Here is a 26,298-nt window from a genome sequence, read left to right as displayed (position 1 = left end):
ATGAGTATAACTTTAACATAATTGTCAGGTTTCAAATATCTACTTTATGACTTTGGTACATTTTTGGCTGTGGGATCATGTATCCCCAGGAATCAAGTATCCCGAGTGTCCCCTAATTTTTAGCAATATTCCATGTTCAGATGAGCTAATTTATCAATCTAAACTTTTTTTTTTGTTCAATTCTCTTACTGTGTGTGCGTGTATTAGGATGTTCCAAAAGATAAATAAATAAATAAATAAAAACGAAAGTTGATTTTTTAAGCCGTTCACCCTCTTATATTTTTTTTTCTTTTACTTCAAAACAATTGTAAAAAAAAAAAAGGTTTCATATAATTTGGACTACGGCAATCAATGCTGACTTCCGTCTGAAAGTGTAAATCACCACTTGTAATGCTAGGCCAAATAAAAAAAAAATTGTCAGAAACTCGAAATTTTTGTTGATAAAACGTTGTCCCTATACCCCACACCCACATGCACCACAAACACATTTATTCAAATTTAAAAAAAAAGAAAAACATATAAGTATCCTACACTTGGCTTAAAATTTAAAATTTTCTTCAAAAAAATGCTTTTTTTTCCATGTAAATCTTACGAAACTATGAAACTGAAAAATATAAACAGTTAAGTAGGCCTGCTATATTTAAGTCTCCCATATATTAGTCAAAGATATGGATTTTTCAAGGTTAAATTTTTCATTTATAACATATAACTTTTTTTATTATATTTGCAAACGTTGATCTGAAAATGTGTTCGCTACAAATTTTTGAACTTGATATTTTATTTAAATTTATACGTTATTTTTTGAAAGATAAATAAAAAAATCAAATTTTGAGGAAAATTATATAGTTTAGGGCAAAAGTGTGGGATATCTAAAGATATTTTAATTTGAATAAATGTTTTTGTGGTGCTTGTGAGGTGTGGGGTAGAGGGGCAACGTTTTATCAATAGAAATTTCGAGTTTTTAAAAACAGTTTTTCTATTTCTATTTGGCCTAGAATACAAGTGCTGGTTTACACTTTGAGACACAAGTTAGCAGGGGTTGCCGTTGTTCAAATTATGTGAAACTTTTTTTCACAATCGTTTTGACATAAAAGGAAAAATATAAAAGAGCATTCGACTTAAAAAATCGACTTTAATTTTTGTGGGACACCCTAGTGTGTATGCTATTTATTAACTTTTTTTTTTTTTTTGAAAAGTAGCGAAGTAGCGACTACCTTTTAGAAGTAGTTTGTAGTTGCTACATTTAAAAAAAGAAGTTGTAGTTAACTACATTTGTAACAAAGTAGTTGCAGTTGTAGTTTAACACAAAATAAATGTAGTTTGTCCAATCAATGCATTTGCCAATATATCTGAGCTTATTCATTATGGAATCCCAGCGGTTTGTCATTGCAGCTAAATTCATGTACGAATTATATAATTTTGCGATTTTCCTGCGTTAGCAATTTTCAACCAAATTGTTCGCAGTTACAAAAATACAAACCCTCTTTTCTTTGGCATATGATGAAATATGTTATATGAATTGTTTCGAACTGGTTCATGATTTAATCGCTACTGAAATATATTATGTATTTTTTGCTTTATTCTACCACAATGAATAAGAAGCTGAAGCGACAAACAACAGGTTATGATGCCAAACTCGTGACCACTTTCTTAGTGTGTAACCCTAAGCTGCTGTAGATGTCAGTCATTGCGTAAGAAAATGCCACTGAGGATGCATAGGCACCAGAAATTGTTTTTCAGCACTTTAGTGGTCACCTAGTTCCTTCTTCAGTTCGAGATCAAGTGTTTTAAAATGCTGAAATATTTACTAATATCATGTTTTTTTCTGTTTGTTCATTTGAAAATTAGAGGTAAGTAGTTACACTTAATTATCTCATACAATATTTCCAATGGGAAATTATTAAGAAACTTGTAGTTTCCGTATCAGATGAAAGCATCAGTAGTTGAAACTGCACTAGTAGTTGACTCATATACAGAAAAAATAAACTAACAAGAGAAATTATAAAATTGTGCAAAAATAATCTCTATGTATTAAAAAAAATTAAAAGCAAAAACAGAACCGATATCAAAACTCCCAACAAAAATTGTTCTGAAAAGGGAAAAAAAATTATTCTTTGAACGCCACCGATAATAGGGGAGTGAGTACAGTGAGACAGGGAGAACAGCGAGAAAATTTATTTACTGTTTGGATATTTCCAACCTGGCAAAACTTTTTAAATGTCATTTCAACCCACTGTAAACATTATATGAAAAGTCTTACGTCTGAATATCATGTAAGAAAAATAACTATGTTATTATTGTTTTAACCCATCGAAGAAGTAAAATATCGCCATTGTTTGTTGCACTGTATATAAACTGATAGAAAGACTTTGCAGACTGGTGATGTTAATCATACATTAAACTATTAACTAACACTTATTTTATCAGTACAATGATGTTATGAATTTTCTTTCTTTGTCTGAGATTGGCAGCTATTGAGATTATATTTTGCAATGAGGAGAGAGTGAGACATTATTAATTGGTTGTTCACTGCTCTCATGACTGAACATGGGCGTAGCCAAGATTCTCGGTTAAGCAGGTGCAAGCATAGAAGCATAGGCATAACCAGATAGTAGTTTTTAGACCCCCCCCCTAGTGTTGGAACAAGTTGCGTAACAAGCATGGCAGGAGTGGTTCTCGTCAGGGGGCGGCATCTCGACTGATTTTTTAAAAATATATATATATTTTTTTTAAATTTTTCAAAAAATGTGATCATATAAGAAGAAAAATGTTTTTATAATTAAAAAAAAAAAGTCTCGCAAGAAAAAGAGCTAGAGAAAAAAATGAAACAATCCTTAATTCTCAAAAAAAAAGGGGGGGGGGGATTTTACCCTTAGCGTGAAATTCTATTCAGATTTATCGAGTTGCCTAAAGATTTATACACACGATTTGTTTTCCAGGGAGCGGTGTTGGAGGTCGTTCTATGCCGGATGATTCCTTTTTTTTTGGGAGTTAATGGGCGACATTTTGTGGAGTATAGTTTGAAGTGTATAGTTTTTCTTAGGCTAAGTATCTATTCTCCCTATAAATAATATAAGTGTCATTTGAACAAAATATTGGGAGCCCTTAATTACCGAACATATAGTAGGGGAATTCGGGGCAAAGTGAAATAGTTAAGATAACTTACTTTTTTCAAAATAAACAAGTTGGAAATTAGTTTTGAAAATTACAGTGCATGAAGAAAGAACAATATTTTTTATAATAAAACTTGCATTGAAGCATTAGTTTCCTTTTTGGCACTAAATTTGTACTTTTAAAAAAGGTGGAAAATGTTCACTCTTTTATTTCATGGGGCAAAGTGAAAAATAAAATATTCCTCTAATAAAATATTTTCTATTAAAAATTTAAAATACTCTTGATGTAGTGGATGAGAAAATTTAAAAAAAAATGAAAAAATTAATGGATAGTGAAAGGAATAAATGAATAAAATAGTTAATATATGAGAAAAAATAAATGAGTCAATAAAATAGTGAATGAAAAGAAAATAAGTAAAATGAATTATTAAACGAAGGAATGTAAATAAATTTATTAATAAATGAATACGTAAGTGATTTAATAAATGATTGAATACCAAACAAAATCAACTATTTCAATTTGCGCCATCGACTTTGCCCTGCATGCACTTGGATAATTGTACAAAATATTTAAACTAAAAGTAAGCTTAATGAATTTATTGTAATTAAAATAATTTTTGACTAACTTCAAAATATTACAAAATGGATATCATTTTTTTGAAAATCGCTTGTATTATCATATGTTTTTATGTTCAGAGATAGCTGTTTTCTGACTATAATAGACTACATAAAGTTACATGGTTAAAGTAAGACCAGATAGGTGACACTGAAAAACAGAGTAAATAATTCATTATTTCACTTTGCCCTACATTCCCCTATTTTAATTTTGCCTGTAAATAGTCGTGTTTTCCGGTCAATTTACGATCCGAAATGATTTTTGTTTATTGCTTTGCTTTCCTAATTATTATAGAATATATTAAATGCTTTGATTTTTATGAAAAAAATTGAGGTTTCTTTCTTTCTTTCTTTTAGTAAATGTGTAAATTATGTTTATTATATATTCTCGAAGTGTTTGAAACAAATTATATTAAAACTTCAAGCTGTTTTGGAAAAAAAAAATAATATAAATACATTGCTATAAAAGGAACTGAAATTTTTTTATACTCATTTGTTCAAGAGCGTACATGATTTAGGTGTTTATTGCTCTTTTGCATTGTTTTTGTCTACTTTATTACATATATTGATGTTAAATTTCCAAAATGTTTGTCAAGCGCAAATCCAAATTGTAACTGACAATAATGTAATTTTTTATATATTTAAATAAAGTTCCTGAGAGATCCACTTGCTCAGATTTATCTGAGCATTTAGAAGCGAGAATTTGAGCAGTTGGTAGGAGCTGGTGGTCTCTAAGGTATCAAGTGGCAAGATGTTTATTGACGAATTGCAAATATTATTGGTTTTATTGAAATTATGTTAAATAGAGGGGGAGGGAGAATTAAAATTTTTGGGGAGGAGAAAGTTCTCAATTTGCCGAATGAAATCCCAATTTTAAGGAATGATCAAATTCGAGCATGCACAAATATACATACATAACATCTACTGCGACATTGGGCATCATTGAAAAAAATAAAAAATAAATAAAATAATATAAAAGTTTCAAAACTGCCTTGTAATTTGTCAATTCAGTTAATCAAATGTCCTTTTCCCCCAAAAAAATTGGGGGGAGGGGGGAAGGCCACAGTGATCTCAGGTGACTTCCCAATGGGGCGACCCTGGGGGGGGGGGCGCAATTTCTCAATTACGAGTGACGATATTTAAATTCAAAAAGAAAGCACATTTCTGAGGCTTGCGAAGAAAATCCTTGCTTAAGAGCCTTTGTCTGTAAGGATCAGGCAGGTTGTGATTGTTGGGATTTTGATTTTCTTTATTTTCACATAGGTTGTATCTTATCATGAATGTAATGTAAATCCGAAATTTGAGCTTTGTCTGACTCACCGTTTTTGAGAAAACAATATCTTTTGTTTAGGGGGCGTGGCACATTTTTGATGGTTTTTCAAATTTGCAGATTTTAATGTGCTTGTTGCTTGAAGCGCCCTTATAATGACATGGATTTTTTAATTCTATATTACTATATGGTCTTGTTAGATACTGTTACAGCTGTCAAATCGGTGACACTACGAGGGCGACGCCCACAAACTCCGTTTAAAAATGACCGAAAAGGAATTTTTTTTTCTATATTCAAGGCCAATTTTCTCAAAGCGCCTTCATGATGACACCAACATTTTAGATCATTTTCTAGCCACACTTACATACATCAAAAATATGTATCAAAATCGGTGTCACTATAAGGGCGCCAGAAGATATTGAAACTTTTATTCAATAAATTTCACAAAAACACAAATATTTAGAATCTAATTACGACTGTCGCCCTCATAGCAGATATCTGATACTACATTAGGTTGATAACCAACATGTTTATCTAACATTTGCACAAAAAAATCGGTGTCACTCCTATTATTTTTGGAAATATAATCGTTCGAAGTTAGTACGTTATGGCGTTTTTTCATATTTATTTATTTAATCTTTTAACCCCCATATAGTTTTTTTGAACATATTTATTTTTAATTTAATACAAAAATGTGTATCTTTTAACATAAATAGCTTTGGGCAGTAAGAGCGTCTTTTTCTTGAATAGAAAATGCCCGCTTTGATATAGGTACAGGCGGAGGTATTGTGCATAATATGTCTAGATTATCATACCAATACTCATCTTGTTTTTTCGGCCAAACAATTCTATTTATTCCAATTGTTCTTGACATAGATTTGACCTCAACTTGCAAATGGATTTTATACGAAAGATGTATAGAGAGAAGCTCTTACAAACATCTTATATAAATGCTTCAAATTCTCAACTAATAAATACCCCTGCATTGACAAAAGTTCAATTTAATGAAATTGGATGGGCCCTATCTTTACGAGCTCAGTTCAAGTTCACTTCAAAGCAGAAGGAGTATTTATAAGAACAATTTACGATTGGTGAAAATACTGGGAAAAAACAACATCCCTGTCAAGTTGCACACTAGATGAGAAATGCAGTTTGTAACGGGGAAAAAACTGTTCGTTGCTTCAGAGTATTGTACTATGAAACAAATCCTATCCCTTTTTTTTTCGATGGAAGAAACAAAAAAAACGAATGCATTCTCAATACATCAAATGAGAATATTGAAGAATGCGAAGATTCAGAATCTGAAACTGAGTTTGAGGATAACGTAGACCAAAACGAAGAAAACATTAAGAATCAAATCAAACCAATTTCAGAAAGACCGTCATCTCTTACTGAAAACTGCTAATTTTGTAGCACTAAAGCATGGGAAAACATGGTATGCCAGAAAAATAGTAGAAGTTGACCATTTGCAAGTTTAGGTCAAATGCATGTCAAGAACAATTGGAATAAATAAATTTGTTCGGCCGGAAAAACAAGACGAGTATTGGTATAATAGTCTAGACATGTTATGCACAATAGATCCACCTGGTACCTATATCAAAACGGACATTTTCTATTTAAGAAAAAGACGCTCTTACTGCCCAAAGCTATTTATGTTAAAAGATACACATTTTTGTATTAAATTAAAAATAAATATGTTCAAAAAAACTATCTGGTGGTGAAAAGATTAAATAAATAAATATGAAAAAACGCCATAACGTACTAACTTCGAACGATTATATTTCCAAAAATAATAGGAGTGACACCGATTTTTTTTGTGCAAATGTTAGACAAAAATGTTGGTTATCAACCTAATGTAGTATCAGATATCTGCTATGAGGGCGACAGTTGTAATTAGATTCCAAATATTTGTGTTTTTTTTTTAAATTTATCGAATAAAAGTTCCAATATCTTATGGAGCCCTTATAGTGACACCGATTTTGATACATATTTCTGATGTATGTAAATGTGGCTAGAAAATGATCTAAAAATGTTGGTGTCATCATGAAGGCGCTTTGAGAAAATTGGCCTTGAATATAGAAAAAAATTCATTTTCGGTCATTTTTAAACGGAGTTTGTGGGCGTCGCCCTCGTAGTGTCACCGATTTGACAGCTGTAACAGTATCTAACAGGACCATATTGTAATATGGAATTAAAAAATCCATGTCATTATAAGGGCGCTTCAAGCAACAAGCACATTTAAATCTGCAAATTTGAAAAACCGGCAAAAATGTGCCTAAACAAAAAAAAAAAATGTTTTCTCAAAAACGGTGAGTCAGACAAAGCTCAAATTTTGGATTTACATTACATTTAAGATAAGGAACAACATATGTGAAATTAAAAATAATTAAAAATGTTAACAATCACAAATGCTTTAAACTGCCTGATTCTTACAGACAATGGCTCTTAAGTACATGGAGAACGCAGCAGCGTCTGCAGCGTCCCTTTCCTTCCCTCTTTGAACTCTCAGAATTTAGCACTACAACACATAAATTATTTTTGCAAACATGACGAAGTTCATATTGTTGCAAAACTATATTAGTAAAAATGTAAACATTGAGTCACATTTTTACAGCGGAGATATTATACTTTAAATAAAATTTTCCTCCAAAATTTTCAAGACTCATAAATTTATGTTTACACAGAGAGAAAAAAAAAAGAATGTTGAAATATTGTAAGAATTAAAGATACCTACTGTTGATGAACAGAAGCTGGGGCAACCCAGAAGTGCTTTGTTCCTCCGAACATATTGATATTATTAGCATACTTCATACTAAATTGAGCCCGCACCTGCTGGACTCTGTTTATGTAGTTAGTATGTGGTGAATTGATAAACCACTCAACATAATAATGTAAGAAATGGAAACCAGATAAGAGTTCTGAAAAATATACAGAACAATGAATAAATAAATTTGAAGTAAAGGAGGCGTAAAAATATATAAGAAAAATATAGATTTAATTGAGTCAATGATTTTTTTTTTACAACAACAAATATATCAGTAGCTCAGCCGGTGTACCGGAAAACTTAATTTAAAAAAATAATATAATAACCTGAATATTAGAGAGCTTCAAAATTATTCCTCAGTACCGATGAGAACAGGAAGGAAAAAAAAAAAAACGCGATGCCTTTTAAAATGAGGAAAAATTGATCCTCTTAGAAAACCTCTTGATATTGAAGATAAAAGGATCTCTAGAAAAGTGATAAAAGGTATTTTTAGAAAAATAACCTCTAGATCCCTTCTAGAAGCCTAATTATGTTTTCCCAGAATGGTCCAAGTACTATGCATTATTTCCCCGCAAAATTTCCCATTTATTGAGTTTCACCACCCTGGAAACACCGAGTCTTTTGGAATAGCACCCGCCATTATGTTCTGTTGTTGTTTCTAAAACTGTTTTATGCAGCTGTGAGTGATGGGAAGTATTTTTTCGGGTGTTTTTTTTCACTAAGACCACCAAAATAACAAGTTTAAAAGTGATTTTGTGTCACACACTGGTTTCATGGAACAATTTTATTGTTCATTTTTCCTTTCGAACATCGATTTTGGTGAATTTTGTAAAATGGGTAAGCTGCCTGACCTCTTATTACGCAAGAAATCACTGGTTATGTATATGTTAGACCGAAATACCTTTTTACAAAGAGAAATCGCGAAAAAATTAATTGTTCCGAAAAATCTCTCAGCAGAATCAATTTTTCCTTCAAAGAAAACATACCAGTTGTCTGTAAGGGATTGGCAAAATGTGGCAGAAAACGCAAAATGTCTCCATGGATAGAAGAAAAACTTATTCGGATAGTCAAGGTCAGCAGAAGAGCAACAACTTGCAAACAGTCTGAAGCATTAAGGTGTGGAATTGAACCCATCATTTGTACGGTGAAGATTCATCGCCAATGAGATGCCTGCTCGAAGGCCACGCAGGAAGGCCAAAATCAACCCAGTTGTGGCAAAAAAAAAAAAAAAAGGATTCAGTGGTCTCTTGAATACTATTTGAACATCTTTGGCTCACTCAATCCTTTTTCTTTGCCATAGCTGAGGTGATTTTGTACTTGCTGCGTGGTCTTAGAGAAAGCATGTCATTGGCAATGAGTCGGACCAGCCGTTGCCGGATGGGTTTAACCAACCCCGCATCATAATGCTTCAGACTGTTTATGTGGTCTTTACTAGTTGCTCTTCTGTTGGCCTTGACCATCCGAATAAGTTTTCTTTCCGCTTTTGGGGGCATTTTGCGTTTTCTGCAACATTTTTGCCAGCCCCATTGAGACAACTGGTATGCTTTCTTTGACAGAAAAAGTGATTCTGCTGACATTTTTTTTTGGGGGGGGGGGGGGGAATATTTGGTTTTTTACAATTTCTCTTTGTGAAAAGGTATTTTGGTCTAGCATACATATATCCAGTGTTTTTTTGCGTAGTGAGAGCTCAGGCAGTTTACCCATTTCATAAAATGCACCAAAACTGATGTTCGACGGGGAAAACGTAAAAACGAGCACTAAAAATGTTATCTAAAATCAATGTGCGACCCAAAATCACTCATAAACTTATTATTTTGATGGTCTTAATGCAAAAACACAGGGGAAAAAACTTGTCACCACTCACAGCTGCAGAAACAGTTTTGGTAGCAACAGAATTACGTAATGACGGATGTCATCTGATAATAATAATAGGGCTATTAAATTTGGTACCAATTTCATCGTGACTAACTGATAGTGAACCTCTCTACATTTTTTTTCAATGCAGTTTTTTTTCTTTTAAACTTTACTTGCAGTTTTCATAGATTTCTTAATAATTTACAAGACAAAGTAAATAAATAAATAAATAATAAATAATCGCAAACTTAAAATTTTTTACCCCATTCGTAAGGTATTACTTCTTTAATTTATGGTAATATTTATTTGAATCTTTCTAGTCAAATATAAGGGCAGAAATTAATGTTTGAATAATTATTACCTTTAAGGTTATCCTATGACAAGAATAATTCTTTTTTTTTTTTGTCATTGTCGTGTAAGTAACGGAAAGTTTTCGAAGTTTACGTTCATTCTATTACTCACACACATGGTTTGTCAATGCGAAACGATTTAACCAAGTGAATGGAGGTTTTCTTTTCTGTTTGTGGATTGGTTAGTTTCAGCAGCAATGTTACAATATTTTTATAAGAAATGGCTTCTTATATTCAGCTATTTTTGATTGGCAAAAAGTGCAGAAGTCTATCTGCAGGAATGTTTTTATTTATTGATGAGTTAGTATTTTAAAAGTAAAAGCCTGGCTTTTTTCTTCAAAATTAAATTTAAAATGTACTTGTAATATGTCTCCAAGAAGAACACAATCAGATCTAATAAATAAGGGGAGGAAAACAGGGAGTGACATTAAGAACAAATGGTCGAGTTTCGACAACAAACGATGTTAGATTTAATTATGTAAAAATAATAACAAATATTAAACAAAATGTAGTAAAAAGAAAAGGAGAGAGTTAGCAAGTTTACTTAAAAATCGTTCGAGTTCTCAGAAAAACACTTGTAACTAGTGTTTCCAGGGAGGAGAAACTCAATAAAAACGGAAACTTTTGCGGATAGATAATGTATCTCATCAAAAACAACCCTGTCGTAAAAATTTCCCCGCCAAGAAAAACTTTAACTTTTCTGCACAAAAAAGAAAGCCTTCATCCTAAACCCCAAAACCCTCAGCCTTAAAAAGTTATGATATCTAGTTTGCCCGCCAAGTATCTGCCAAACTATCATCCTATCATCCTCCCTGTTCTCCTCTTTCTTCACCTTTACTTCCGTTAGAACCTTCTCCCACCTTCAACTTTTCAAAAATATGAATAGATCCTTTAAATTGTTTATCCTGTTTTGCGAAAAGCTTTTCAAAGTGAAGTGGTTGCTTGGTGAGCAAAAAGCTTCCCGCCAAACATGTGTATATATATATATATATATATATATATATATATATATAATATATATATATATATATATATATATATATATATATATATATATATATATATATATATATATATATAATAGACTTATTGAGTTTTACTTTATTAAGTACATTTTCAAAGATGATTTTTTTAATATATATTTTTTTTTCCTTTTTCCCAGAAACTAAAGGGAAGAAACTCGATTTAGCTTACGATATTTACTTTCCATCTAGTGAGGAGGAGTCCGACTTACCTCCTATTGTTTTAATCCATGCATTTTTAGATTCCAAAAATACTTGGAAATATGTAGCGCAACCTTTAGCAGACAAAACTGGACGAACAGTAAGTTATCATCTCTTTACTAATTCCCTCAAAGTAAATAATTGCTTTTTTTTAAAATCTGGTATCTAAATTTTAGAGTACATTTTTGCTCTTGACGTTTATTTTAGTACACTTTTTAGATGCATAAATGATTCATTGTAAAGACATCCGGTAAAAGTTTGCTTTCACTGGATGTCCCTTACTTCCAAAAGATCACAACTTCGAATTAAAAAATAGTTTCATGGAAACCCTCAAGTGTATTCAGAAATCTGTTTATTTGTGCTGAAAAACGTTGGATATTTCCAGTTATATTTTGGAACAAAGGTATTTATTTATTTGTTAAAACTGAAATAATTCAAGATAAGCAGCAAGGTGGATGTCTATTTTTGTTACATATACAGTATAACTTCGATTTAACAATTTTCTCAATTTAATGATACATTTCACTGGTCCGGACTTAATTGAATGTATATACTCCTCAATTTAACGATATCCTTGACTTAACAATAACTTTTTCCAGTCGCTTGACAATCGTTAAATCGAGGTTATACTGTATTGTAAATTACATTGATTTAACGACCCCCCGATTTAACGATTTCCTCAAATTTAATGATACATTTCACTAGTCCGGACTGAATTGAATGTATATACTCTCCGATTTAACGATATCCTTGACTTAACGACATCTTTTTCCAGTCCCTTGACAATCGTTAAATCGAGGTTATAATGTATTGTAAATTACTTTGATTTAACGTCACCCGATTTAACGATTTCCTCAATTTAATGATACATTTCACTAGTCCGGATTGAATTGAATGTATATACTCCCCGATTTAACGATATCCTTGAATTAACGACATCTTTTTCCAGTCCCTTGACAATCGTTAAATCGAGATTATACTGTATTGTAAGTTACTTTGATTTAACGACACCGATTTAACGATTTCCTCAATTCAATGATACATTTCACTAGTCCGGACTGAATTGAATGTATATGCTCCCCGATTTAAGGATGTCCTTGTCTTAACGACACCTTTTTCCAGTCCCTTGACAATCGTTAAATCGAAGTTATAATGTATTGTAAGTTCTATTTCTTTTCCTTTTATTTTCTGAAAAAAAATTTAAATGTATAAATTTCCAGACTAGGGAACATTTTTACTTTCCTAACTTTTTCCATTGGTCGAAACTTGGGAGTATTTTTGTAAAGATGGAGTTTGCTTGAAGGCGCCAGTCGATTAGAACGTCTTTAATTAACGTTTCAAAGAAACCAAGGGTGAAAAGTCTTTTTTTTTTTTTCTTGTCGGCGATAATTTTGGGGGTCTTTTGATGATTTGTCCAGTTTTTAGCCCATTTGAAGGGGAAAGAGTTTTTTTTCCGACCTTTAAGACTCCCTTCTAGACATTGCCCCCCTCCTTTTCTTATAAATGATAATTTTTTTTTGAAACCGTTTTGATCTTTGATTCTTATAAGGTTTTACACTTTTTAATTTCCTTTTACAAAAAAAAAGTATTGTATTCGCAAAAAAATTTCACTAAAAAATCAACCTTAATTTCCATTTTATTTAATTTAGGCTCACATTTCTGTATCGATCTTTAGGGTTATTAAATTGGGTACCAATTTCATCGTGACTAACTGATAGTGAACCTCTCTACACTTTTTTTCAATGCAGTTTTTTTCTTTTAAACTTTACTTGTAGTTTTCATAGATTTCTTAATAATTTACAAGACAAAGTAAATAAATAAATAAATAATAAATAATCGCAAACTTAAAATTTTTTACCCCATTCGTAAGGTATTACTTCTTTAATTTATGTTAATATTTATTTGAATCTTTCTAGTCAAATATAAGGGCAGAAATTAATGTTTGAATAATTATTACCTTTAAGGTTATCCTATGACAAGAATAATTCCTTTTATGTCATTGTCGTGTAAGTAACGGAAAGTTTTCGAAGTTTACGTTCATTCTATTACTCACACACATGGTTTGTCAATGCAAAACGATTTAACCAAGTGAATGGAGGTTTTCTTTTCTGGTTGTGGATTGGTTAGTTTCAGCAGCAATGTTACAATATTTTTATAAGAAATGGCTTCTTATACTCAGCTATTTTTGATTGGCAAAAAGTGCAGAAGTCTATCTGCAGGAATGTTTTTATTTATTGCTGAGTTAGTATTTTTAAAGTAAAAGCCTGTCTTTTTTCTTGAAAATTAAATTTAAAATGTACTTGTAATATGTCTCCAAGAAGAACACAATCAGATCTAATTAAAAAGGTGAGAAAACAAGGAGTGACATTAAGAACAAATGGTCGAGTTTCGACAACAAACGATGTTAGATTTAATTATATAAAAATAATAACAAATATTAAATAAAATGTAGTAAAAAGAAAAGGAGAGAGTTAGCAAGTTTACTTAAAAATCGTTCGAGTTCTCAGAAAAACACTTGTCACTACAGTTCTAAATGATTTAAAAGCTCCAATTAATTCCCATCTTAAAAGCAGAAAATCCTCTTATTTGATTGATATCATCATCGTAAATATGCTAGCATAACCGTCACTACTTTTGTGAAAGACTGTTATTTGCATTTCTAATTTCTATCTCCTTTAATTACAGTCATATACAGTACCTATAAACATGAGACAGGCACAAATCAGTTTCTTTGAAAATTCTGAAGTTAATGATACCAAGATTGACCCTTTCTTTGGACCATTATTGAGAAAGTATCTTGCCAACTTACGTTTTCTTATTTAATTGAATTGCTATCTATTGATCACAGACAGACTGGGAAAAGTCAAGTCACGTAAAATTGAAATCAATCAGCAATATTATTTGTTTATTTAAAAAAAAAAACAACAAGTACTAAAACTGTCTGTTTCTGATTCAAAGAAATAGTGGACGTTAGATGCCACGCTCTTTTCTTTGACTTGAAAACCTTAGGATTTTAGTTTGTTAATTACAACTCCTGATTAACTTCTATTCTCTAATTCATTTCACATTTCATTTCGATTTTAGATATATGCTTACGATGTTCGCAACCACGGAGACAGTCCATGGACATCAGATTTCAATATAGAAATCTTGGTGGGAGATTTGAAAAATTTCCTTGCTTTGCATAACATTTCTGAAGCCATACTGGTTGGCCACAGCCTGGGCGGCAGAACAGCCCAGACACTTGCTTTAACAGAGGTATGTTGCGTTTCATAGTGTGAGTAGGTTAAAAAACTGGGAAAAGTAAATGAAAACTGGTAATGTACTAGTTACACATAAGAAAAATATACATTTTCTGTAACATTTCAACAACAAATTTACAAATTTCATTCAAGTTTATACATATTTCTTTCGAGTTTTTTCTCCCTATCTTTTCTGCATCCGCTTCTCTATGTGTCATTAAACACAATAATACACAACCATAATCAAACTAATTGCTTGTACACGTTGGTTGAGAGAGAAAGAACTAATTTTGGTAAATTTTAAACATCTTCACATGAAAGTAATTTCTTTATTTATTTAATGTAAAAAAAAAAAAATGCGTAAAATCAGTTTTATTCGTTATTGTCGCATTATAGGTTTCTGTTTATTGGTATATTATTAACTGAAGTTTAACTCTCAACTTTCTTTCCATAGATGAATTGCCATTAGATATCGTTAAAGCATTCCTCAAGTGCATGAAACATGCTTTGCTTTTTCTACTTAGCATATTACATCATGAAGTATGTGTGTTTTCGTGAGAATAGATCTGATAGTATCTCTCATCGTAGCGCACATTGCCAAAAATAATGTTTACTAAATGCGTGCCCGGCGTTGCACGGGCTACCTAAAAAACGAAAGTTATGTCCAGTTGATGTTTTTTTGGTACTCTTCTGACATCAGTTTCAAGCGCGTCAAGGAATAAATAAATGCGCGTAATTCAGGGTTTGCAAAACACCAGTAAAACATATTTTTGGCAAAAATCCCATTAACGTTAGTAATAGTTATCAATGATATAAGTTATGAGTACTTCTGAAATATTTATATGTTCAATAACCATCAGCTTTTTACAGAAAATGACACATATTACTTTGTTGATTACGCGAAACTAAAGCATCAAGACTTAATAAATACTAATATGTATTACTTCAATACCAAGTCATCAGATTCCAATTAAGAATTAGTTAAAATCATTAAAAGCAAACTTTTTTGTTCAACTCTGTTTCATTTAAAGAAATCCAAACAATCTTTATTTAGCGAGTTCTTTTAACTGAACAGAAAGAAAAAAGAGAGTTAATATAACTCGAAAAAAATTGGAAGGGAAAGAGTTCAACAAATAAACAAAATAGTCGCACGTCCTAAATTTACCAAACTTTGAGGCTGGTAATGATAAGTTTACGCTACGATGAATAAACTTTCATATGCTGAAAAGAGTTAAGAACGTTGGCTGTAAAAAAAAAAGGATAGACGACAAATAAAGGTTATATCCGAATAGAGCAACTGATTAACCCGGTTGATGGTTTTGATGACGTCAGTACCACTGAAACAATTGTTAAAATGTTATTTAGTAACACAAATGTAAAATGGCAACAGAAAGAAATAGAAATCATTGCTAAGAATAAAAGAGAAACAAACCTAATTTACAATAAATTTATAAATGAAAAATTGCTTAAGAGTAGTTTTATGTTTTACTAGTGGTACCCGCACGGCGTTGCCCGTAATAGAAAAATTAAATGATCTTTTGGTTCACCTGTAGATATACAAATAATAATTGTGAATTTTCTCGCCAATTGGCTTGTACCCTTATTACGGTTGCACGTTATGATAATTTCTTATCTCACCAATTGACTTGCGGCATGTTACGGTTCCACGTTATGATAATTTCGTAATTTACTCGTCCATCTTATGATATATTTGTTCTTAAAATTGGAATAGAAAAAGAACCACATCGAAAAATCGCTTCGAGGTGCACACCCCCATGCTACAAACTAACTTTATGCCAAATTTCATGAAAATCGGCCGAACAGTCTAGGCGCTGTACGCGTCACAGATATCCAATCATCCAGACATCCTACAGACATCCTCCGGACAGAGAGACTTTCAACTTTATTATTAGTAATAAAGATGCATCAGAATAAAAGCTACATTAAACCAACGTTTCTTAATTTCTTTGATGAGTGGAACTCTTTTTAATGCTCACTTTATTTGCGGAACCTCCGTTTTTTCGTCCATACTTTGCAGTGGCGTAGCCAGGATTCTGTTTTAGAGGGGGCCAAGTTTCTTACCCCAAAGAGACTATCAAGCTAAATTCAATATTAATTTCATTATAGGTCATGTTAATTACTGATAAATGCTAACCATTATTTGTTAAAAACCAATACGCTGGTATTTGTGATTCCAAATGTTTTTCAAAGGAATAAATAACCTTAGAATGCATGCATGAGTTACGTGATTAAAATATTTTCTTAACAAGAAAAGGAAATACTGATCTGTTTTACCTACAATAGCGTTAATAATTCACTTAAATTTACACAGAAAAAGATTTTTAACCTTAAAAATTGAAATGTCTTTTATTTTGTAACACTTTTTTTAGTTATTCATTAATCAGAGACTTTGATATCAATGTGGGTTCACTTCAAATAGAGCTATAGACCATTTAGAAGCTCTTGACCAGTACTGCTTCTTGAATTGGTCCTCACTCCTCAAATGTTGAAATTGTTGACTGCTGCCATAGATCGAGAATGACAATTATCAAGAGCAAACTACTTGAAATTCACGTCAAAATTCATAGTTTTTGGCAACATTTGGTAATGTTGTTGAAAAGATGGTTTTTATGTTGCCCTCTCGAAATTTTTTCAACATTGAAGGCACTTTTAAACTACCTTTAGTGATATTAAAAGATCAATAGCTTCTTCCAGACATTTTTCAAAATATAGTTTTTAAAGCGTAATTTCCGGCTATCTTTGGAGAAATTAGGGAAAAGATGGTGTTTTTATCTCGGAAAATGTTGGATATCGAAATTTAAAGGGCACAATTTCAGGCTCTTTTTGATAGCTTAAAATTTGCGTTATTTTAGGTAAAAAACAAAATTATTCCTGTAGTGGCTAACACAGGTGGGTAGTTATGCTTAGACGAAAGTAAAAGTAATTTTATTTTTAATTTTGAAAAGGCGTCTATTTTAATCGATATTTTAAGCGACGAATTCGAAGAATTGGAAGAGGGTGAAAAGAAAACATGCTGGTTTCATGGAACTCCTCAGAGAACTCCGTTGAACCCAAGGGTTCCGTGGAATACAATTTAAGAAACGCTGCATTAAACTAATCTCTACATAGTATAAAATGAAGTCTTCAAAAAGCGTACCTGTGTGTTTGAACTCTCAAAACTCGAGAACTAACCGGTCGATTTCGCTGAAAGTTTTGCCGTTTGTTTTTTAAAGTCCTGAAAAGGTTTGCAGACCGGTTCGAGAAAAAAATCGGGGAATAGTTCTTTTTCTATTCCAATTTAGGCCCAATTTTCACATAAATTCCCGAATATGGGGTGAAAGTTTACTCGCATATAGCAATATTATATATGGTTAGAAAGGGTAAATTTTTCACGTTCTATGCAATTTGTTTCAATGCTCTACCTTAATTACGGCGGAAGTTATTTGCGTTTTTAGCTCGATTTTTTTAGGCTTAGTTGAAATTTATGCACTAATTTCTTCATTAAATCCATCAATAAAAAGTGAAGGAATTGTCTCACAGTTTTCTTTTTGACACCATTGGAAAGAGCTGCTTTTTTTTTACTCCAGATCTAACTCGATCTAAGGTCGAAAGTTTAAACCTCTATCTCAATTAGAAAAAAGTTACAAGCGAATTGAATGAAGTTCAAAAATCTGTTCCCTATTCAAGTTTTTAACCATTTTATTTTGTGCTTCCATGGTTACGCTTTTTAAATACATCTTTCTTATTTCTTAAAAGTATTTGAATATCTGTCGTGATTGTTTGGAAGGGAAATTTTGCATGATGTCTTTTTTTATTTATTCCTGATTGTTAAATATACTTCACTTGACACAATTTTTCTTTCAAGGTAGACCGTGCAAAGCCGGACAACGCAGCTAATTGAAAATAAGATTCTAGATGGAAAAATTGTTTAAATTTTTGGACCGCAGCCAAAAAATTTCCTTTTAAAACAAATATTAGAATTTTATTATTTGCTCACCTATATGCAAAAGGGCAGCAGGAAAGAAATACAATTTCCTAAATAACGTAATGTTAATTAACGTTTTAATTAATCTCTCCGCTAGTTAAATTAGTACAATTACGAGATTGACCCCATTGTTTTCCTTGTAAAATTTCAAATTTTTCGGTATCTCGTTCGACTCTCGACTCGCAGCGATTCTCGAGAAGATCTATCTTCAGATGGACAGACAGACGTCGCGAACAGATTTTTATTGTACGGAAAAACATTTTAGGGTTCTAATGAAACCCTTTATCAATGTGTATAATTTCAGAGTTTCAAGACGTAGGGGGAGGTTTTTGCTCCTTTGACCACTTTGCAATTTTTTTTCAGCTTGAATATTAAGGCTAAATCTATTTATTAAAATTTCGTTACAATTAAGTTAAACACATCAGTAGTAGCCAGTGCTTCAGTAGTGGCCATTCCAAGGTTTATGTTTGAAAAATAGGATTCCAGGTCTCCAAATGGATTTTAAAGTACATCAAAAGTGCAGGAGGTATTACCTCCTGCACATTTTAATCCACTGGGATAACAGAACTCCTAGTTTTTCAAATATAAACCTTGGAGTGGTCACTACTTACTGAAGCACTAGTCACTACTGGAGTGTTTACCTTTGTATTCCTTTATTTTTTTTAAATCATCCTTTAGTTTTCAAACGTTCTAGTTTTACTTTTAATATGCTTTGTTTGATTTTTTAAAGAAATAATACCGTGGTCAAAGGCACAACATATAGTTTCACCTCTGATCATGGGTTGTTGTACCTCTGACCAGGCCATTAAACAACACAACACCGCAAAAAACCATTGTATTCAGTATCGATGTAAATAATTGTACGTTAAATGTATGCAGGACAATGTAAGCGTAATATAAATGCCATTAATTATAGTATAATAAGAATGTTGCAGTTCATGTTTGATTATCTGATTTTTTCATGATGAAAAGTCCACTCCAAATGAAAAACTCTTTGATTGTCGAACAGATTCACTAGTAAATAGTAGGATTTGGAAGTTAAACCACAGTTGTCTTCTACATTAATGTCATGCAACTTTTAATCTTCCCTTGTAAACTTGTCACTCAAAGTGCGTTTTTACGAACCAAAAGGCCTTGAAGCCTCTCCTCAATTGTCATTTTATGCTCTTTGATAAATTTTATCGCAGTTTGCAGGTGATTTTTATCAATTTTCTTCCATTTGATGTCTTTCTTGCTTATTGACATTCTGCTTGGACTTGTCTCTAACTAAAATAAAAGAAACATAATGGAAAACCTTCTAGAAAATTAATATACTCATTCATAAATTACATATTCATAAATTCTTCATGAACAATTAAAGTAAAAAAATATCAACAAGCTTGAAAAAAAAATTGCAGCAAAATATAAATGATGAGAAAGTCACTCAGAGATGTTGTACCTTTGAGCTGGTCAGAGGAACAGCCAACTAATCATGGTCAGACGTACAACACCATGGTAGTGCGAATAATAAAGTTTGCTACAGTTTTAGGGTTATGACTAATCATTTTCAAGAATTCCACGATATTTCTTACAGTGTGATAGCTGCCTTGTCCAATTATTTCTACCGACATAGGCATAACACAAAAAATATTGTTAGGCAAAACATTATCAAAAACATACTTAAATTTTTGTGATAAAATTATTCACAAGAATCCTCCTTGACTTGAATAATTGAAAGTTGGTTGCACAGGCCCTCTAGAGAAGAAACTAATCACTAAATATATTACACTCCCTAAAATAGTGCTAGATGGCTCCACAACCTAGGTGGTCAAAGGAACAATATGGTAGAGGTGCAACACCTTCCTCTAAGTGATATGTTTACGTTTCCTTCAAATCTTCAACACATTTTTTTTTTTATTTTTAATAATCAAATTAAAACGTGCCATCTGCAATGCAAGAATTTAATACCCCAAAGACCACTGCCTTCACCAGATCAATCATTTCTTAATCGAAATCATAAGTCAAGTTGGAATTAAAATTTTGAACGTGGCAGTACATTTTTGCCATTAATTTTGAGAAAGAATGTTATCAATATTTTCATTCAGTTTACTCTCGTATAACAGTCCTACAAAGTTAAGAATAGTTTGAATTGATTCCTTGGAAGTTTTTGGATATTTTGATACCTGGCTTGACCCTCAACTTCCGGCCGTTCTCGAGTTAGGGTGACTTTTTTATGCTTATGTTTGACTTGTGTTTGTTCAATGAACGCGATAACGTTACTTCTGGTTGAAAAGAAAACAATAAACAATCCATACTTGATAGAAATAAAAAAAAAATCCACATGAAAACGACAAATGTACATATTTTCCCCAAATTAACAAAATTGCCGCCATCAGTGCCTGAAATGGGAGGTAAACGTTAATTTTCTTTTTGGTGACTTACACATTTCATTCGAATTAAATTAGGATTTTTCAGAATTCTAAATGTGATACAATCACCACTAATTAGTATTATGGTATCAATTAGCCTATTTTCTAATTTCATTTTTCTCATTATCTCGCTTTCCTTTTCTTTTTTTTTCTTCTCTTCCTAATTATCAATCATTCTTTTCTCATCATTTTTTCTCCTTAACATTTATCTTACTTTCTTTTAAGTTACCATGAATAATCATTATTTCCGTCATTTCAATTAAATTTCATTTTTTATTTTTATTTTTAGCCTGAAAAGGTTGAGATGTTGATTGTAGAAGAGATGGGAATGGCAGACTTGACTTCATTACCAGACATTGCTACTGGGTTTCTTATCAGAGTATTGCGAAAATCGTTGACTGTTATCCCTCCTGATGCCGACGAAGAAACAGCATTAGAGGCTTTAATGAACTTTATTTGGAAGGTTTTGCCAGGAGTAAGTAACTCTTAAAACATTCCAAGAGCATTCCAATGAATTATGGAAAAAATTCGGAAAGTTATACCTGTAGAAAGAAAAAAAAAACGTAATTCCTTGAACGTTATTTTAAGTATTGGAAATCATTGAATTGAGAACAAAGTTACTTATTAGTAAAATGTTAATGAACTATTTCAAATAGAGTAGCTAATAAAAACGTTTGATTTTTTTTTTCAAGTGAATATGATGCATAAAAAGAGCATGTTACCAAAGTTAAAAAATTTTAAGACAATGATGTGGGAACTAAAATTTAAATAACATTATACACATTGTGCATTGCACGGAAACAACTAGTTCATGCTGTTTTATTTTGTGTTAGGTAATAAATTTCTATATATAGCTGGGTTAAACCTTACCTGACAGGGTTTATAATGAAGTAATAAAGATTTGCGTAGCCTTAACCTTCACAATGGTACGAGGTCTTAACTATAGTTTTAAAGCTAATTATAGTGAAAAAAGATTTAAAATAAGGCAAAAATTCAATCATCATTTACACGTACTTCTAAATAATGAGGACTACAAAATAATTTTAAGGAAATGGTATTAACTGAAAAGTGCACTGCGGAGATTTATGATTTTCTGCTGAGAGCTTATTTTCTTTATGAAGTAGAAATAAATAAATACTGAAATAAACAAATAATGCCTAAAAAAATGTTTTTTAAAGTCAATGCCAGCTTAGGTCAAGTTCGTTCCTGTGTGTGGAATTCACATTCAGATTACTTTAAAAACTGGAGATACTGCTTATCCGAAAGCTTTAATACAAAATTTAATAAATGCATTGTTCAACAGTAACCATCATCAACAATGAATTTTTAATTGAAGGTTTACCTTCATTTTGGTATGAAATTAGTTTAAAACAATTATAATTCACATTCTAATTACTTTGGTATATTGGAAAGTTTTTATCTGTTGCAGGAAAATCAGAGGATTTTCTGGAATATCTATATAAAACTATGAATATTTTATTCTAGTTTTTGCCAGCATTTCTTCGTCCTCATATTAGGGGATTTATGATGCAAAAATGTTGATTAAAATTGAAATTAACTAATAATTAATAGTTAATTAACTAATTTGATTACAGAATATTACATTTTCACTAGGTGTAAAGTCGAGTTCCAAATTTCAAAAGAATTCGATCACTGGAAGTGGGTGAAAATTGAGTCGCAAAATTTGAACAATATACATACATAAATATACGGAGATTGTGAGTTAATAATAGGAATGTGAAAAATAAACAATGCAAAAAATGACTGTTTTTTGGGCAAAGAAAAAATTGAATTATATTTTTCCATAGGTTTAAATTGACAAAGTTACTTGATTAAGTTCACGGTTCTGATTTAATAAATCTAATGCACTTTATTTTTCATGCAAAAAAAAAGAAGCTAAAAACTTTTTTTCTAAACATTTTTTTTTTTAAGGTTGAAATGATAACATAGTATTCATATGTTCCTTAAATATATCATATTCAAATATTCCTTAATTAAGTTAACTCTTTTTCCATTCTGCAGATTAATTACTGATCTTATATTCTATTGTTTTTTTTTTTTTTTACAATGAAAGAAAATGTAAAAAAATAACTATTTTTATGATACAATTTCAAAATCGTAGCTGCTGGACCACCTTTGGAGTATTGGGTTTTAAAGATGATCCATGTAGTAAAATAGTAAAAATAGTAAAAATATGAAAAATCATCTAAAATGCTGGGGAATATAAATCGGTGTTTTTTCTTAAAGAAAAATAATTCCAACTTTGACCTCCGTATACTTTAAGGGGAAAAATTGCAAAGAAAAAAAAAGAAATCACGTTTCTCACAACGGTACTTGAAGAACATATTCTGAAAACTTTGACAGAATCAAAAATGTCAACTATCCATGCCTGTCTTGCTCTTAAATCGATCAATAAAGCAATCAATATCACATGAAATTAACGATTGTTTGAACAATTGCTCGAATGTTGCTAGCAAGGTGCAATATTACTTTTTTTTTTCAGAGCTTCGCACCTAAAAGAGCATTTGACGATATTACTTTACCTGTTAAGATTGTCGAAGGAAACATCACTTGGAAAGCAAATCTCGATGTCCTAGAAAAAAGTTACCGTGATGGAAAATTAGGCAATAATTTAACAGGAACATATGAAGAAGATGCTCTGTATATTTACGGTACTAAATCCATAGCAAGAATGTAAGTATATAAATATAGAAATTGAACCATTTTTCTACTTTTTTTAAAAATCTCTTTTCAATAAAAAATCATTATTTTATTTATAAATGACCTAAGTTCTGCAAGATTTTTTATGAATAATCTAACCAGGAGTAGGATTGTTACCTCACTTTAAATTAGTACTTGTTTCGTTTCTGAAATTAATTAATTTTTTCTTCTTTCATTTAGATTTATGCTCATTCTGTTATCAACAAGCTGTATGTCTAGTTCAGACTTTTAGAGTGATAAAAATGGAATGTGGGTCAAACAGATTTCTTTAAACTGATTTATGACAGTTAAAAACAATAAAACAAAGTGACAAAATAATTAATGAAGTCCATATGCGTAAAATCATCATCTTAAGAAAATAATTCTTAAATTTTCATCTTTTTCTCGATTGTGGTTTTTGTTAAATAGTATAGTCTGGTATCAAAAAAATAATAAAGAACTGAGAAAAACTAATAAATTGAGATGGAAGCAGAAGTTTCAAATGTGTATAAAACGACACATATTTATCAAATGCATCCTCTGTAGAAATATTCTTTTTCTATCCTTTTCGTGTCTATTTTTGTGAACAAAAGTTTGATGTACATATTAATATGACTATGGTCGAAATTGCACTCAATAATATTCTTGGTATCAGTTATTTCCTCTTATATTATGAGAATTTTAACCTTGCACTCAATAATACTGATGAAGGTAATTTAGCCATAGCTGACCAGCGCTACTTCGCAAGCACGAAAATATGCTCCTGAAAACCGTAAATAAAATTACTTGCATTAATGTTGAGAATTTAAAACATTTTTTTTTTTTTTGTAGAATCATTTTACAGTGTTCCTCCTATTTTGATCTGCGCATATATCACTGAAAGCGTTTAAATTTCTTACTTCCTAGTAAGTTGTTAATGAAATCCATGAGAAATTAGCAATTTATTCCGATACTCTTTTCCGCCTTTCCTCTACTCAGGCCCGTGATTGTAAACTTTTATGGAGGGTTGGGGATGCAAGTTTCACCGCAAACCAACAAAAACAACACTCACTTATATGTAAAAGAACTAAATTTTCAAAGTCGAGGGGGGGGGGGTGGTATTAACCCTTCCCTGACCACACTAAATGACAGTCCTGCCTCTACCGTGGTAATGCTATAGTGAAGGCGTTATTTGTTTTTACTTCATTCTGCCAAAAATCTAGTTCTATGATAACAGAACCTCTTACTGTTCCGTGATTCATGCTGCGAACAGAAACGGTATAAATCCGGGACTTCTGCAGTTTTGACATACGCCCTTTCTGCTCTGAACGAAAATTTAGGCCCCTAGGTAAAGTGCTTTGTTGTACAAATATTCAATTTCCCTTCTGCACTAGTCAATTTTTTTAAATGAAAATATGGTAAAATCACTGCTAACTCTATTTTGCAAAAACTCGGAGCTTGTTGAATATTAACTTTGTAGTAACTATTATTAATTCACATTTTATGCAAAAAAAAAATTAAATTTAAGTATGGAACTGGAAGGAAGACGGGTTACGGAGGCAGTCTTTGCTTCGGGAAGACGAAAACAAAGATACGGCACTGACGGAGGAGAGGCGGGAACAAAAACCACCATCATGTCGCCTATACTTTCTCCTCCCTAATGAGAATCCTGGCTACGTGACTACGCCCCATGACTACATGCAATTTACCGACAGCACGGTCATGACATTCAGAGACTACGATTTCGTTCTTGTTATGGACTCAGCAGTCTAGACTTATCAATAACCGAGCTGGAGGCAAGATGTCATCTCATAGAAGCGGAGAGTTAAAACAAACTGGTAGCTGAAATAAATTTAGAACACCGACTTTCACTGGTGTGCTATGTTTTATACTCCGTAAAAGATATACTAGAACGCAGATGTTCGGGTCAAGCTATTTTACAATAATTGGTCAAAGCTGAGAAATAAAATTAAACTTAACTCTTAGGTTTTTGATAAGCTTCTGAAATTACCCATGGTCTTAAGAAAAACTTAAAGTTAAAAATTGAGCTCCCCTATGTGAATTAGAGTTGAGGGTCGAATAAAGAAAAGTTTAATTTTCAGTCAAATTGAAAACAAATTTGGGATTGATTTAAAGTAGCCAAATTTTATTTATTGTTAACCCAAATGTGAGAAATTGACTCAAAATTTTCTAAAATGTCAATAAATTTTGTAAATTTGTACGTAGGAAAAAAAATCCGTTTTTGTTTTAGCAACAGTATGGTGAAGGTTTTTTTTTTTAACTTGAAGGTTTTTTTTAACTATGCTATGCCAATTAAAGGCAGTATCTTTTTTAATGAGATTTTTTAAATTGCTTTTAGTGACCAAGAAAAGGACCTCATAAAAGAGCATTTTCCCCGAGCGCAGCTTCTTGGATTCGTAGGAGGAAATCATCTCGTTCATCATGAATATCCGGAGGATTTTGTACGAGAAATTGTCCGGTTCATCACTGGTTTTATTTCGCCTGAATCAACATGCTGGTCAGCTTCGGAGATTGAGAAATAATCAATGTTTGGTTATTGATACTAAATATAAAAAAGGATTAGGTATACAAGGAGTGCTCAAAAAGTTTCAAGATTAACCTGAGAATACAATATTTATTAAACATTTTTGTACAGCGAACTAAAAGTCTTTGAAATATGACCCTTGAGCATCAACACACCGCTGCCAGCGTTTTTGCCATTGTTCATAGGTTCTCTGAAAGTCTTCGGGTGCAAGGTTGTTATACCATTCAGTTTTTTTTTTTTTTTTTTTCAA

The 26,298-nt window shown here is 31.6% G+C and overlaps 1 protein-coding gene across 1 annotated transcript; it reads left to right on the top strand.

The window, feature by feature from the left end:
- Window positions 1–1,701: 1,701 nt before the first annotated feature.
- On the top strand, window positions 1,702–26,298 carry LOC129223075 (protein ABHD11-like). Its single transcript, XM_054857643.1, has 6 exons — window positions 1,702–1,850; window positions 11,129–11,289; window positions 14,274–14,447; window positions 21,114–21,299; window positions 23,328–23,518; window positions 25,863–26,298. The coding sequence occupies exons 1-6, from the start codon at window positions 1,793–1,795 to the stop codon at window positions 26,044–26,046; spliced, it is 954 nt and encodes a 317-aa protein (XP_054713618.1). The 5' UTR covers window positions 1,702–1,792; the 3' UTR covers window positions 26,047–26,298.

The sequence above is a fragment of the Uloborus diversus genome, chromosome 1, assembly GCF_026930045.1.
Source record: "Uloborus diversus isolate 005 chromosome 1, Udiv.v.3.1, whole genome shotgun sequence".
In the NCBI taxonomy this organism is placed as follows: Eukaryota; Metazoa; Arthropoda; class Arachnida; order Araneae; family Uloboridae; genus Uloborus; species Uloborus diversus.
This window is presented reverse-complemented; position numbering and strand designations above follow the sequence as displayed.